This window comes from Cyrtonyx montezumae, unplaced genomic scaffold (genome assembly GCF_038088225.1).
Source record: "Cyrtonyx montezumae isolate F1298 unplaced genomic scaffold, pur_monq_1.0 scaffold_5, whole genome shotgun sequence".
NCBI lineage: Eukaryota > Metazoa > Chordata > Aves > Galliformes > Odontophoridae > Cyrtonyx > Cyrtonyx montezumae.
Genome location: NW_027072056.1, coordinates 12,333,772 through 12,348,113, shown reverse-complemented (window position 1 = coordinate 12,348,113; position 14,342 = coordinate 12,333,772). Strand labels below are relative to the sequence as shown.

Sequence of the window (14,342 nt, the reverse complement as noted above, 5' to 3'; positions counted from 1 at the left end):
TAATGAGCTAGTAAAATGAAGAGGTGACAGCAGCTCATTACAACTTAGCCTTTTGTGGGCAGAAGCATCTTATCAGACAAATAACTTTCAACCTTTTGCCTATCTGAAATGGTTATGCACAAGCTGTGAAGTACTAACTGTCATGAGAATAGCAAACCCTTCCATCTGTCATTAGATAGCCTGGAAGATTAAGCACTTCATGGACTGGGCTGTTAGAAGCAAAAATCAAATTTTTAGCATGAATAGAAGTTAGCATTTCTTCAGGGTTCCATATTTAGATGAATGCATTTGCTGTAAAACATAATACAGCTAGTATTGGTATAAACTAACATACTTTCAGTCCTCTGTTGTCTAAGCTTCCAAAATAATCTGCTGTTTAAATTCTCACTTAAGGTGGTAGTTGTTGGAGATCAAAGTGCAGGAAAAACCAGCGTGTTAGAGATGATTGCTCAAGCCCGAATTTTCCCTAGGGGGTCTGGGGAGATGATGACACGTTCCCCTGTCAAGGTAAGAAGCTTAATAATCTCTGAATCAGCATGTCCCATGTTGTACTTTTTCTACAAGTACTCCTGTGTTTACAGCCCACACAATGATTCTCTGCTTAACAAGCTTGCAAAAGTTGTATGTCTGCAATCACAAGAATACATATCTATTTATAATGTTTCTCTGTGTTGGATTTAACATTCTTTCTCAAGCAAGGCTTTTACCATTTAGGTAACCCTTAGTGAAGGTCCTCACCATGTGGCTCTATTCAAAGACAGCTCTCGGGAGTTTGATCTGACCAAAGAAGAGGATGTAAGTATAAAGAAATGGCTGGAAGTTAATGAGATTTTGATTAATTTTCTGAAGAACTGTATATCTTTATGGGCTGTTTGCTCCTGTTTAATTAGAATAAAATGTGGAGTGGAGCAAAGCATTATATTAGATATTAAAGTAGCTCTTAATATGATTTTTTTACTAGCACTTAGACAGGAAGGATGTTGTAGGAGGAAACTTGGGGGGAGGGGGAGAATGTGCAAGACTCCACTGGTGATCTGCTGTGTAGTGCCATGTTTACCAAACTAGTTATTCAAGATGCATGATGCTTTCCTGGTGCATTTGAGACACAACTTTACATTTATAAATGTACTCATTTGTATTTATAAACAGAGATCTTGAACGATCTCCAAGTAAACATTTTTTGTTAATGTTTGTGATTTTTTTCTTCTATCACAATTGGGGAAGTTTGAGATCAATATTGAAATAGATTTGATATCTTTTCTTGAAACAGCTCGCAGCTTTGAGGAATGAGATAGAAATCAGAATGCGAAATAGTGTGAAGGAGGGGTGCACTGTTAGCACTGAGGTAAGGCTTGTCAAATACTTAGTGGCAATTATCTGTACATGTCTATCTTTTGTAAGTATTCTTCAATTACAATACTTCTGTGTATCCAGTTTGTCTCCATTTTATTCCTTATTCTATGCAAACTGTATTTAAATTGTTAAAATCAGTTTTATATCATAAATGTGTGCATATAAAATTGGACTTTCTATTTAAAACTGCAGACTGTTGCTAGATGTGTATATAAAAACTATCCATATTTACATACATGTGTGTATGTTAGGTACTGACAAAGTAGACATGTGTTTGTATAAACATATCATTTCGATCTTATTGCACAGACTATCTCCTTAAGTGTGAAAGGTCCTGGTCTACAGAGAATGGTATTGGTTGATTTACCTGGAGTCATTAGTGTAAGTATGCAAAAAAAAAAAAGCAAACGTTTATGTTCTGTAAATTAAGTAATGTTGTTGTGATTAACTGTTTTTCTTTTTCTTTTTTACATCTTTCTGTTGTCTTTTTAATGTGTATTTCTGTATATATATTAAAGACTGTGACATCAGGAATGGCTCCGGATACAAAGGAAACTATTTTTAGCATCAGCAAAGCCTACATGCAGAATCCAAATGCCATCATCCTTTGTATTCAAGGTAATAACAGTATAAATGAGTGTCAACGTGGCAGGATTTTTTAATTGTAATTCCTATGTTCCTTTTGGAACACTCCTGATTAAATACTTTTTTTCTCCATGGGGTAAATTCCTACAGTATACAAAACTGCATGCTATGAGATGTCTGTTTGTTAGTTAAGGTATCTTTAGTGTCAGTGACAAAAAGAAAATAGAAAATGATGGTAGTAATCAGATTCAAGATTCCTCCAAAAGTGATTTTTGATACAACTTGTACAGTGAATGGACATCTTAATGATGCTAGGAACCTCGTTTTCTCTGTACATACCCAGAAGTTAAGCATAGATGTAATTTTTACTGTTATTGAGTTGTAATGTGGAACATATTTAATGGTTACTGTATCTTTGGTAACCTAAGTTACATTATATAGACCTTAAAATATAACTTTGTTTATTATAGATGGATCAGTGGATGCAGAACGCAGTATTGTCACAGACTTAGTCAGCCAAATGGATCCTCAGGGAAAAAGGACAATTTTTGTGCTTACTAAAGTTGATCTTGCTGAGAAAAATGTGGCTAGCCCAAGCAGGGTGAGTTGAAACTTTTTTTCATATTATGATGGCTGTAGTCGCACATAGTTGTGGCTCTGTCAAAATATTGGACCTTGCCCACATGTCCTGGATATTTTTGAGTGCTTATTTCTATATTCAGTGTGATTTTTATTTTTTATGGTTGCTGTTTTAATATCTCTTAAGCTTAGTCATGTCAGTGACATGTCAAGTCGCAGCTTGACTATAGCATGCTTTCTTGCAGATTAGCTCTGGGAAATGAAACCTGATCATAAGGCTCTAGGTTGTTCTGGAATAGGCCTTTTTACTTTATTTTGTGTTTTGTTACATGCTTTGTTTTATGGATGGCCTTTTTATCTTACATTTATTTTATTTCTTTAAGTATCAATAGAACGTACAGTTGTCTGATGAAATTCTTATATATAAATTCATCATGTATATATATTCTTTTTATCCTTATCTTCATAGATCCAGCAAATAATTGAAGGCAAACTCTTCCCAATGAAAGCTTTAGGTTATTTTGCAGTTGTTACTGGAAAAGGTAAAGAGAGTTCTGGATCTACATTTTGTTTTTCTTTCTTAGCAGAGAAAATTGTCTAAGTAGAACTGTTGCAGCACTCTTTTCTTTCTCCAGGAAACAGCAGTGAAAGCATTGAATCTATTAAAGAGTATGAAGAAGAATTTTTTCAGAATTCCAAGCTGTTGAAGTATGTTGGGATTTTATTACTTTTACTAAACTGGACCCATGTTGGTAAATGCTCAAGTTAGATTTTCTTGTTGAATGTATTATTAGGGATTGCAGTGCAAAAATGCTATTTGAGATGTATTCTGCTTAAATTAAGCAGCTTGCTGAGATGACCACACTAGCCTGGTTAATTAACACTCACAGAGATAGAGAGAGAGGCATCTTCAGGCAGCAATTGATTCTCCTGTTGTTCTGAGCCTCTCTTCAGAAGCTCAAGATAAACTAGTTCCCAGGCTATGCCTGGATGTTTGATACAGCTGGGAGGAATGAAAACAGCCCAGATGTGAGTGCTTCTAAGTAGTAAATAAAATTATATGGTTTAAAAATTATATGGTTTACTGGAATTTCATTGAGCTGGAGGAGTTCTGATTTGACATGGTTGGACCTCCTGTCTTGAAAGTGAGGCTCGTGGTCAGCAGGATTGCAGTCCCTAACACAGCATCTTCTAGAATTAAAGAGTTTATTACGTCATTTTCACCTCAAATTGATGATTGTGTATTGGATATGTTTTGTAGGAAGAAAACGGAATTTAGAGCAGGTGCACTTTGTCATGTTATTCTTTGCTACAGAAGACAAAGCTTTTTTCCTCATGAAGGGAAAAAGAAATCTAGGAATCAACGATATGCATGGAAAGAATTTCCTATTGCTCTTTTTCATTACAGGACATGTATGCTGAAGGCACACCAAGTAACAACGAAGAATTTAAGTCTTGCTGTGTCAGATTGCTTTTGGAAAATGGTGAGAGAGTCTGTGGAGCAGCAAGCAGATGCTTTTAAGGGTATGTCTTCAAAAGAAAAAGTGAAATAGTGATTTGTTGTCACAGAGTTCTTCCACAATCATGCTTTGCTAGCGTGCTTGGTCAGTTGTTTCATATGTTAAATGATTGCGTCTCATGAAGTGGTAATTGTCCCAGTTAATCTTTCTAAAAGCATACCAAAATAATTAATGATATAAAGGACTCACTTGTTATAAGTGCCAGAAGAGTCAATAGGTAGGACAGTCAGCAAAAACACGTCCTTTACTGATCCACTTAAAGTTTTTGGAGGATTTGTCACAAGCAAGGTCAATGGCAATTTCAGTAACTCCTAAACTTTTTAAAATAATCATGCAGTGCATATAGACTATTTAAGTCCTGTTTTCTGATGTTTTTTTTTCCCTCTTTGCAGCCACACGTTTCAATCTTGAGACAGAATGGAAGAACAATTACCCCCAGTTGCGAGAGCTTGACAGGGTAAATTACATCACTGCTTTAATTTCTATTCTACAGTGTGCTGCAAAGACTGTGAATTAAAATTCATTCCATTTAATCTTGTTTGTAGAGGTTTCTTAAAGTTAGCATAAATTACCAACCCTTTAAAATGTGGGGACAGTATAAATTATCCTCGGGGAAGGAAATACAAGTTCTCATGTTGTGTGAAGTAATGCGCCTCTAAATTGTGGTAATTTAATGCTTAACAAGTCCTTCACTCCTCTAGGATATAGTTAATTGTCCTAACTTGCCCACAGGGATACATCTGTGTTTCTTTGTGGCCATGATAAATAAAAGTGGCATGAATTTACATTCCCTGTTCTTTCAGATAGAGTAACAAAACAGTTATGATCCCATTCTATAATTCTTTTATAGAGACTGAATATTCAAATGCCATGCCTGGCCAGAGGCATGTCAGAGATGGGTGGGAAGATGCATGCTAAACTAGGGTAGCTTATCACAAGCACATACGTTGTCCAGAATGTGTCCAGAAGGTACCATTTTAGGCTCAAAATGGCCAAAGAAAATGTTTTTGTTCCTCTTCAATTGAAAATGGGATCAAACTGTAAAAATAAAGATAAATTAACATCATATATTTCATATTTTTCTTCTTGCACAGAATGAACTGTTTGAAAAAGCAAAGAATGAGATTCTTGATGAAGTCATAAGTCTGACTCAGGTCACACCGAAGCACTGGTATGGTAACTTTTCAGTTTTCTAGTTGTCTTGCAGAAATTTAGCCTTAAAATATAAAGTATTCTATTAATAAAATTATCCAACATGAATAAGGAGATTATTTTCTTAGGGCAATGTATTACTATTTCATTTGTCCACGTGGAAATGTCTAGGATAGCAAAAACTTGTAGAATCCACTTACAAAAATTGTGGCAGTTCATGTTTTGTATATCAGAATAATGAACAGTAGATTTTTCTCAAAAATGAAAGGGAGTGATCATAATAAAGATGTTTTTAGGATGTTCATTTGATTCAGTAATCCCTCTTAACTTCCTGTTTTGTACCAAGGTGCATGTCAAAACTCTATATATAACACATTGAGTTGGGAGGAAGTAAACTTCATAGATTTCAGAGGTTTGGAAGTTGAAAGATTATTTAATTCTTGGCTGTCAAAACAGTCACTCTGGATGTCTGAGAATTTCATCCTACTTGTAGCATCTCCTTTATTGCCTAAATGAAGCACCTTAATAAGCTACCCTTGTCTGTAAGGCAGGTGCAGGTGAGAAAGAGAGTAGTGTAGCATTACTGCATAGTGAAGTCACTGAAGAGGGAGGCAGAGAAGAGAATACCCAATGTTTGGATTTCTGTACCACAACTGACAATCAAAGTTTCCTTTAAGCCTTTGCTTTCAATTACCTGAAATGAACTGTTTCTTGGACATTAAGAAATATGTCTTGCTCTTAATGACATTATAGAAAGTCCAGCCATGTAGATGTGAGCAGAGGAGGTGATGTAAGCACTGGATAAGCCTGAATTTATGTTGCAGTCCAAATATAATATGATTTTGCTGTTCTGGTATTTGCTGCTATTGGCTGTGGGTGCATAACACGAATGTTTCCATGCATTTCTTTTGAGAGTTAGCATATAGTGGTGATTCTAGTTTTATAGCACCTCATGAGCTATTAAGTAGAATTAGACACCTGTGTCATAGAAATTACTTTTATTGGCAATTACAGGCAGCCTAAAACCAGCAGTGCTTTTGATGAATACAGATGATTCTATTCTACTAAAATTTCAGTTCTTTCCAATTGTTTGATTGGATGAAGCAAATCAAAAATGCATTTTTATTGATCAGTAAAGAAGAAATGAGATTGCATTTTTTCTTAATCAGAGGACTGTCCTTTTCCTACAGTACATTTGTAGGTGATAAAATCTATAACAGACAGTTTCTGGCACACCCTGTAAGTGAAATTAATTTTCTGCATCCTCATTTCTTTTAGCAGCAGTCATTCTTGATCAAAATTGGTATTTTCTTAGGCACTATTTAAATGGTTCTATTTTTGAACAAAACTTTTTAAGGAAAACATTTTTTACCGGGTGCAAAATTAATTGTTGTGTAGTGACTTCTTTCAACATTTAAATGCTTCAGTTCATTTAAATTCTGTAGAAATGAACTACCCTAAATATCCTCAAGATCTTTTCCAAAAGTAGTAAAGCTACAACCATTTATGCTGACATGTTTGATAGAGAGCTTCAGAATTTTTAAATCTCATGGAGTGTTTAAACACAAGTGAGAAGTTTTCAGTTATGCTGTTGTTGAAACGATAGGAGGAGTGGTATATATGAAATGTTTCTCAGTCTAAAAATGCCTTTGAGTAAGGACATTGTTAGGGACGGGGTTTATGTCCTGAACTTTAGCCTAGTTATAGGAAAAGGGTGGTAAGTGATTCTGCTAGCACAGAAGGTGGTTTTAGTCTTGGGCTCTCAGTTTCCGCTGTTCCACCACATCTGTCATTCTTATGACCCAATGGGAAGTTGATTTAGCATGCTGAGCTAGCATCAAATTAACTGGCAAAGAAACTGCAACTTGTTCTGTAGACCATGGGGACCAAAGTGGGGATGTCTGCCTCTATGGGTATTGGCTGCTCAGCTGAGTTGGTTCACTGCAGCTGCAAAGTTTCCTGAGTAAGTTTATTGTCATTTTAAAAAGTTGAAGTGAGATTGTTTCCATTGTTATTTCTTGAAACACATCATACATAGGAAAGTGGTGCTTAGTTTTGTAGTGACTTGAGGCATGTTTATAAATGAATGTCAGTGCATGTTTTAGTGCGAGGTTGGACTTTGCAACTTGCTTCATTGTTTATCAAATCTGGGAACAATCAATGAAAACCTCAGATGGAAAACTACAGTTTGTTCCAACAAAGAAATTGGAATACAACATAAACAAAACCTACATGCTTTGTTATGGAGGCGTGGAATTTTTTGTTAAAATGTTTCAGTGCTTTACAGTCTGCACCATGCTGTTGCCATGAATATGCACAGACAGTTCTGCACAGTTCTACTGTTAGTATTAAAAGATGCAAGTGCCCTTACTGTGCAGAGGGAGCCAAAAGCCTTGTAGAAGTGAACTTCTTAAGCTGTCTTTTCTGGCAGAACTGTGTGTAGCTTTGTCCTTAGTTCTAAGCAGATTCTGGTTATACTCTGATGCTTAGGAGCTTTTTCTGGCAAATTGAATGCACACCTGTTATGATGGTTTCCAATACAAAACTACCTAATTGTTGAAACTTTGCATTTCAGGGAGGAGATTCTTCAGAAGACGTTATGGGAGAGGGTATCTACTCATGTGATTGAGAATATCTACCTTCCAGCAGCACAGACAATGAACTCAGGGACATTTAACACCACTGTAGACATCAAACTGAAGCAGTGGACTGACAAGCAACTGCCAAATAAAGCAGTAGAGGTTTGAATTTAGTCAAATTAAGATATTTCAACTCTGTAAATAAAGATGTGCTTCATTTTCCTATTTACCATATCCGGTATTTTTAAAAATGTCCTAATTCATAACATGAAAACATAGATCCTGAGGGATAAAGGCTACCTACAGTTCTTCTATCCAGCTTGCATGTCAGAGAAGGCTAGTGTGATCTTGATATCAAGAAGCATATGTATACAGTAAGAGTAACATGTTTTGCTCTTCTAGTGAATTTCTCTGCTAAAGACACCCCCTCCACACCCCATATAAAAACACCACCAGCAGCCAAAAAAATTAACAAGTAACCCACCCCTAGTCCTCATTTTGAAAGCTTAAATCCTTCACACTAGGATTTATATTGAACAGATTCATGTAATTTTACCAGAATTCCACCTGCCACATAATGAAGTAAACTTCAGCGTTGACCTTTTTAGTAATGGCTAAAGGCAAAGGAAATTCAGTACCATATGCTTGTGCATTATTTTCAGAATGTACCCAAATTTATTATAAGTTCTTACACCAGTGTTACTCTATGGGTTAATGTATGATACTATGGTCAGTGTAAAGCAATGATTATCTGTTAACTTTCTAGGTGGCATGGGAGACTTTGCAAGAAGAATTTTCCCGTTTCATGACAGAACAAAAAGGAAAAGAGCATGATGATATCTTTGATAAACTGAAACAAGCTGTCAAAGAAGAAAGTATTAAACGCCATAAATGGAATGAGAGAGCAGAGGATAGCCTGGTATAATGTAGTGGGTTTTTTTTATATTGTTGACTAAATGCTGTTGAAATCATCTGATAAGTTGCACATTACATTTTTTTATTCTTTCAGTGTGATCATAAAATGATAGAGAAATATGTCCATCTCTCCTTTTCTATGAAATGCTTTAAGTCAATGTTTCTCAATTCATTTTATGATTATCTTTTGTTAACTGTTTCCCTAAATAACATCTAATAAAATAATAATTTTTTGTTGTTCAGGAAAAAAGCCCCCCATAATTCAGTGGTCAGCTAAGGGCAACCTTATTGGAATTCACTGTTGGCTTACTTGTCCTGTTAAGTATAGCCACATAAAACAACAGCGTTTCACTGCTGTCTTTAAAGATTCTAAGATCTGAAGGGATTTCATATTTGCTGCATTTTTTTTATTTTTACTTTACTTAGGCTATACAAAAGAGTTAAAAGCACAAGAAAATATTTTTTCAATGCCATGAAAACTGTTTGAATAAATTCCATATGCCCAATAAATGCTGTCGTTATAGACATCAAAAGGCAAAGAGAATAGCAGAAATCATGGTGGGTTTTTTGGTGTTTGGGTGTTTTTTTTTGTTTTTTTTTTTTTTACTATAACCAAGTAAATGATTTATTTTATCCTAAAAAGAAGTTCTGTATTGCAGCGAGTGATTCAGCACAATGCCTTAGAAGATCGGTCAATATCTGATAAACAGCAGTGGGATGCAGCTATTCATTTTATGGAAGAGACTCTCCAAAGTCGTCTCAAAGACAGTGAGTAGTGCAGTGTCTTCCAGTCATGTTTTTAATCTGAGCCAGCTTCCTCATCTCTGCAATGCAAGCTTTTGTACAAACATAACTTGAGTTAGTTTAAAATGGCACTGATACAATACAAATGTCAGGATACAGCCTGAATAAGCTACTGCTCTTCCTCTGGAAGATAAATGATAAGAGATACAGAGAATAAAATAATATGGTACAGAGAAATATATAAGGGAGTTAGATAAATTCAGCAAAGTAGTTGGTCCAGTTATGGTTATCAAGCAAAATTAATTTTGATGCAAGTTCATTTGAAACTCTTGGCTTGAAACTTGGAGCCTGTGAACATGGAAGGCTGTCATGTTTCTTACATGCTTCTTGGAAGTACCAGTTCTGATTGGCAGTCATTTGTTAATTTTGCTGAAAGATATCTGACCTGTGGCACGAAGTATTTTCTCAATCTTGTATCTAATTTTAAAACTTTAAATTTGGCTGATTCCATATATTTCACGTGATATCTTTGTTTCCTTTTTTAGCTGAATCTGTTATTGAAGATATGGTGGGTCCAGACTGGAAAAAGAGATGGTTGTATTGGATAGGACGCTCCAAAGAACAGGTAAAAGGAGGAGGCAGGGGCAAGAGTTAAAAATAATAACAACAATAATAACAAAAATAAAAAATAAAATGGTTGTTCCCAACTTTTAGAGAACTTGCATTATGTAGGTGAGTTTTCAAAAATACATACCCTTTTCACACAATTTTCAAGATTTTAAGAAAAACTTTTGTTTCAAGTACTCTGCAATTGCTTTCTCTCTTTATTAAGTTTTAATTAAATCACAAATAATTCTATATATTTGTTTCATATTATGAATAGATACTGGGTTTTAAACTGTTCTGCAGTTGAATTGCATCCTTACTAATATGCTATTAGCTCGATATTATTCTTTCAGTAGAGAGAAACTGATGAAAGGAGGGTGGATGTTATTCTCCTGTGTATTTTTTCAAGTGTGAAGCAAAACTCACTATTAAGCAGAAATCTTGTGCAGTTTCCTACCATGCTTCATCTGTATTTCATTACTATATGATAGCATTATCACTGTTGTTGTCACAGTTGTATCTTCAGATTGATTACTTTCATTACTTCTCACTTGCTCAGAGCCTTTGGAGTTTGCTGCTTTGGAGTTTAAATAGCAGCTTCCTTTCAGTGCCCACTGATGAAGAGCTTTTTATGTTACTTTTTCTAGATATTTTTCAAACTGAATCATACTTTAAAGAAGTAAATAGAATTTAAAAGAATGCAGTAGTAAGTAATTGATTCAAAGGTAGGAGTTTTACAGTCAACTGTGCAGCCAACTGTGGGAGAAGGGTAGTCGTTTCAACCTAAATTAACTTGAATGTAATGAATGACAACTCAAAGGTATGGACCATGGAACTCAGCACCATGTGGACTTCTTGCTAGCTGGTAGGCAAAGCTGACAGTTCTTGTAGGTGTCAGAAAGCCTGTGGCTTACGTTTATTTAAATGACACAAAAATTCAGGTAAATTTTTTGCTTGAATGTCTACTTCAGTCTAAAACTAAATAGGGACTTGCAGAGCAGCTCAGTCTAATAATTTAATGTACAAATGTGGACCACAACTGTAGCTATTCATGAAGAGGAAAGGAAGCCAACATCTTTGATTTTCTTCTACCTTTCTATTCCTCTTCTACATTTCTGGGCATAATAATAAAAAAGACAGTTAATTAGCTATATATAAGTACTCTATTTGAGATGTCTGTGCACAGATAGATATTCTTTTGGATCACGTAAATGTAGTAATGTGTCAAAGGTATTTGATACTGTTATGGCTTATTAGGGTACAGGCTGTTGATTGAGAAGGTGTTGATGATGTCTGTGTCTGTAATAACCAGTTCCAACTAATCATTCTGATCCTAGAATATTCGTAATGAAACAAAAAACGAACTTGAGAAGTTAATCAAATGCAATGAAGAACATGCAGCATATCTGGCAAATGATGAAGTGACGACTGTCAGAAAGAATCTTGAAGCAAGAGGAATAACAGTGGACCCATGTCTGGTAAGATGCCACGTTATAATAAAACATATGGGGGCTCCCTATGAACGTTTGAATGATCCTTTTAAGAAGTGTACAAAAGATTGTATCTAAATACTGAGTGTGTAATCCAGATGTTTCCAAATGGATTGCTAAATGGCTGTTTGCACGCAATTCACACACTTCTGTTGGCTGTCAGACAAGTGCAGTACAACACTTTGGAATCTGTCAGAATCTGCTGAGCAGATTTTCCCGCCTGCAGTATAGACCTGAATTATGCCACAGCTTGTTTAAAAATCTTTGTTCATGTGTTACACAGTAGAATCAAAGCCCTTGTAAGCAAGATATAATAAAAACATGTTCCACGTTCCTAAGCAAGTTTTCATTTCAGTTGTACGTATTGTTTGAAGTTCATAGCTATGTCCAAGAGAGATTAGTTTTGTAAAAAATACTTGCAAAAAAGCAGTTTTACTAGAGTGACCTAAAGGAATGTAATGTAGGTTTAAAATATTCTGAAAAGTGATTTATCTTAATGCAGTAGGGCTTTTAACCAAATTATACCTTTTATCTAATTAAACATAAGGTTTTAAATAAAAGAAAATTCAAATAATACGTAATAGATGTGGATTTTTTAAACAGTGATTTATTTTCTGCAGTAACTTTAGCTACCTTTTCAATATTCATGCATGCACTTATTAAGGGTAGAAGAGCTATTTAAATACTGGCTGCCTTTCTCATGTGGCATTTATCATACCTTTTCTGTAAAGGTCAGTGTAGAAATCCACATCTGCTGTATGAGCAGATCACGAACTGAATTTTCTTTCTATCTAATCAATTGATACTTTTTTTTTATGGAGTCATACTTGTGGGTGCATTTAATTTTGAAGAGTTGGAACACAAGTCCAGTGAAGAGTAGTTTGTAATCTTTGTTTACGTAAGACCCATTAAATAAATATTTCTCTGTGCTTTAGTCTAGATTAGCTAGTAATTCTAGATTAATCTAGATTAGCTAGTAAAAGAATGTGCATGACTCAAAAATGTATCCCTAATGTTAAGGTGAAGGTTACATTGTGCCAAGAGCAGCATAATTTGTATTACTCTAGCACAGAATTTAAAACTGTATTTTAAGTACTGATTTTTCTCTAGATAAAAGACACGTGGCACCAAATTTATAGAAGGTATTTCCTGAAGACTGCTTTGAACCACTGCAACCTTTGTCGAAGAGGTTTCTATTACTATCAGAGGCATTTTGTAGACTCGGAGGTAAATTAAAGAGCAGATTATATATATGTGTATATATATATATATATGTGTATGTGTGTATATATATATATATATATATATATATATATATATATATACACATTAAACTAGTCTAACCTTTGTTTTGTATTCTTTATCTTAACATAGCTGGTGATCTTGGATGTTTTCCTTAAGGCTTGTGATTTAACTCTATCCGAGCGATGGTTATGTAAAATGACCACTAGGAGTCAGCTACAAACTAACCATCATTTGTCCATGTGTGTTGAAAATACACTGTTAAAAGCAGTATTGTACAGGATTTAGCCGTGGTTTTTTGGTATCTGTTTCTCTCACTTTTACATTGATATTAGTTTTCCTTGCTGATACTAAACATTGAGGAAAAACATTAACTAAAGGCATTTCTATGGATTAAGTATGGTAAATAGAGGCTTAGAGTTAATGCTTGGAGCTGTGTGTAATCAACAGGAAAAAAAATCCAACAAGCAACTATAGTGTTTACAGTGACCTGGTTGTAAAGAATTATCTTTTCTGTTAAAGGACTTTGCAGTTTCACACAACAAATGACTGTGTGCACAAATTCCTACAAAGAAAAGAATATACAGTTTTCTTACCACTGTATTTTAAGTTAAAGGGAAATTACCAGATATTCTGTGCAATTTTATATTGCTTTTAAATGAGAAACAGTGTTCCCCATGGAGCCAGAAATCTGGTGCATAAATACCTTTTTCTGTAAGAGATGAAATTGAAATGGGATAGAGAGCTGCAGCTTCATGATGTCTAGCCTCCTCTTTTTTATTTTTGTCTTAGAAGGTGACCTGGTGCAATGTTACCTCTCCTTTCTGCCATCTTTGCAGGTGTAGGAGCTGTCTTTTCTGTTGTTAATTAATATAGACCTTGGCTCAACACTGTCTTCAGAGACATTTGCCAGACAGGGAGACCCTTTGTGGAGTTTAGCAGTTATCTTCCAATGTGTTTGTTACAAACAAACAAATAGGGGTGACGTGTTTTTAGAGAAGTATTTTTAGTATGTGTCTTCGTTACTTCCAGCAGTTATTCTGTGGGATTTTTGTGCAAGATCAGGATGCATATATGTACCTGTACAGTTGTTGAGAGTGCATTTCACTGGAGGTCTGATACTACAACTTCCCTTGTTTCAGCTTGAATGTAATGATATTGTCCTCTTCTGGCGGATACAGCGAATGCTGTCGATCACAGCAAATACACTGAGGCAGCAGCTTACCAATACAGAAGGTAAAGCTCACAGTGAGTTGAGGTATTTGAAATAAAAAAAATCTTTTTGAAAGCTTTTTTAGCATTCCCTGCTGCCTGTTCCTTTCATGCTTACCATGACTGGGCAACTTTTGTGTCCAGGTTGGATGATTAAGGGATATAAAGTAAATAAAAATTGAATTTCATTTACATTAATTTGAAATTGTTTAATTAGAATGATTTAATGTAAGTGGACTGTCAAATAATTGAGATGCTTTCCAGTTTAAAATATTTTCAACTTACGTGGTGCCAATTGTAAATTTCTTCTTCCAAGCAGAGTTTTTCAATAAGTAGTAATTGTATTATTCTTTCTGATTTTAATA

General features: G+C 35.0%; 1 protein-coding gene across 5 annotated transcripts in view; it reads left to right on the top strand.

The window, feature by feature from the left end:
- Positions 1 to 14,342, top strand: part of OPA1 (OPA1 mitochondrial dynamin like GTPase) — a 51,065-nt gene that overhangs the window by 18,561 nt on the left and 18,162 nt on the right. For all 5 annotated transcript variants that reach the window (XM_065748390.1, XM_065748388.1, XM_065748389.1 and 2 more), the window contains 18 exons: positions 394 to 507; positions 715 to 795; positions 1,271 to 1,345; positions 1,663 to 1,734; positions 1,872 to 1,971; positions 2,409 to 2,539; positions 2,987 to 3,059; positions 3,153 to 3,225; positions 3,926 to 4,041; positions 4,430 to 4,494; positions 5,132 to 5,208; positions 7,765 to 7,930; positions 8,535 to 8,687; positions 9,343 to 9,451; positions 9,973 to 10,052; positions 11,371 to 11,511; positions 12,634 to 12,750; positions 13,908 to 14,001. In XM_065748390.1, coding sequence (XP_065604462.1) covers positions 394 to 507; positions 715 to 795; positions 1,271 to 1,345; positions 1,663 to 1,734; positions 1,872 to 1,971; positions 2,409 to 2,539; positions 2,987 to 3,059; positions 3,153 to 3,225; positions 3,926 to 4,041; positions 4,430 to 4,494; positions 5,132 to 5,208; positions 7,765 to 7,930; positions 8,535 to 8,687; positions 9,343 to 9,451; positions 9,973 to 10,052; positions 11,371 to 11,511; positions 12,634 to 12,750; positions 13,908 to 14,001 — 1,837 coding nt within the window. The remainder of the gene's footprint in view (positions 1 to 393; positions 508 to 714; positions 796 to 1,270; positions 1,346 to 1,662; positions 1,735 to 1,871; positions 1,972 to 2,408; positions 2,540 to 2,986; positions 3,060 to 3,152; positions 3,226 to 3,925; positions 4,042 to 4,429; positions 4,495 to 5,131; positions 5,209 to 7,764; positions 7,931 to 8,534; positions 8,688 to 9,342; positions 9,452 to 9,972; positions 10,053 to 11,370; positions 11,512 to 12,633; positions 12,751 to 13,907; positions 14,002 to 14,342) is intronic.